At 40.9% G+C, this 1,324-nt stretch overlaps 1 protein-coding gene across 1 annotated transcript in view; it reads left to right on the forward strand.

Annotated features, from left to right (window-relative positions):
• LOC102200914 (uncharacterized oxidoreductase C24B10.20) overlaps positions 1–1,015 on the forward strand; it is a 6,430-nt gene extending 5,415 nt beyond the window's left edge. Inside the window, exon 4 of the mRNA XM_005750657.2 lies at positions 902–1,015. Within this exon, the coding sequence (XP_005750714.1) occupies positions 902–1,015 (114 nt within the window). The remainder of the gene's footprint in view (positions 1–901) is intronic.
• Positions 1,016–1,324: the final 309 nt, after the last annotated feature.

Raw genomic sequence — 1,324 nt, forward strand, 5'->3', positions numbered from 1 at the left:
GTGTGTGTGTGTGTGTGTGTGTGTGTGTGTGTGTGTGTGTGTGTGTGTGTGTGTGTGTGTGTGTGTGTGTAAAAACATGTCATGGATTGGACTATAGTAGTTAAAAGGACTCAAATATAAGCTGCTGCTTGTAACTATATCAAGTCCAGATCCAAAATAACAAAAGCCTATTGGTTTAACAAAAAAAACCCCAAAAGAGTGTAAAATACAAAATACAAAACGCACAAAAATAAAAGCAACAGTTGCCAGCATATCCCGGGGCAGATCCAGGACACGCTGGAGAGATTATATCTCTCGGCTGGCCTGGGAATGCCATGGTGTTCCCCCAGACAAGCTGGAGGAGGTGGGCTTTTCTGCTTGGGCTGCTGCCCCCGCGACCCGGCCCCGGATAAGCGGAAGAAGATGGATGGATGGTTAAAACACATTATGATGCAACAAAGAACACAGGCAAACTGGGGCTAAAAATAAACATGAAGTAATGAGGAGAGCAGAAACGTAAGAGAAGCTAAACACAGCTGAGCACAGTCAAGGTAAATGAGGAGGTTAAACTACAAACAATACACAAAGAGTGTGATTAGTGAAGTAAAATAGAAAATTATAAAGTAAATCTGAGTGAACTTAACTCAGGACAATAAGATGGAGGGAGACACTGAGGAATCAAATAAACTCTAATACAAATAGAAACTCAAACTGTGAACTAAAGACTGAAAATGCTAAGTAAAAGACGTGAAACCTGAAAATGTAGATGTTATAAAAGAGACCCAAAGAGACCTAGCCTTATAATAAACAAGAATTAATTTGAATAACACTCAAAAACACACAAATACCCTGAGAACAGACCTGGGATCATGACAGAAGCGTGTGTTTCATTTGCTTTTGTGTTCTCTCCATCTCTTTCCAGGCTCCACTGAGTCCCGAGGATAGTATTTCTTTCATGTTGTCTGTGATTGGAGGGCTAACTGAAAAGGACCATGGCTCATTTCTGAACTTTACAGGAGAGCAGATACCTTGGTGAACTTGATGTCCATCAGTTATGAGAAGGACTGAGAATTCTTAACTCATCCTAATGGTTATTACTTTTACTCTAACTATGCAAGAATGAATGTATCTACGGCTTTGATTGTGCTGCATTCCACTTTATAGGAGCGTATCTACTAGAGCTTTTTCCAAACCATTTTGCTCTGTCCCCTTCAAAAAGCGCACTGAGCCCTGCGGTCAGGGAAGCGCATGTTGTGTTAGTAAGAGAAAATCACAGACTAGATTTTACAAATGTTAGCACAAACTCCATAAACTTTTCATCGCTCAGGGTGGGCCTGCTGTGTAT

The sequence above is a fragment of the Pundamilia nyererei genome, unplaced genomic scaffold (genome assembly GCF_000239375.1).
Source record: "Pundamilia nyererei isolate P.nyererei 1_Seehausen unplaced genomic scaffold, PunNye1.0 scaffold00283, whole genome shotgun sequence".
NCBI classification, from domain to species: domain Eukaryota; kingdom Metazoa; phylum Chordata; class Actinopteri; order Cichliformes; family Cichlidae; genus Pundamilia; species Pundamilia nyererei.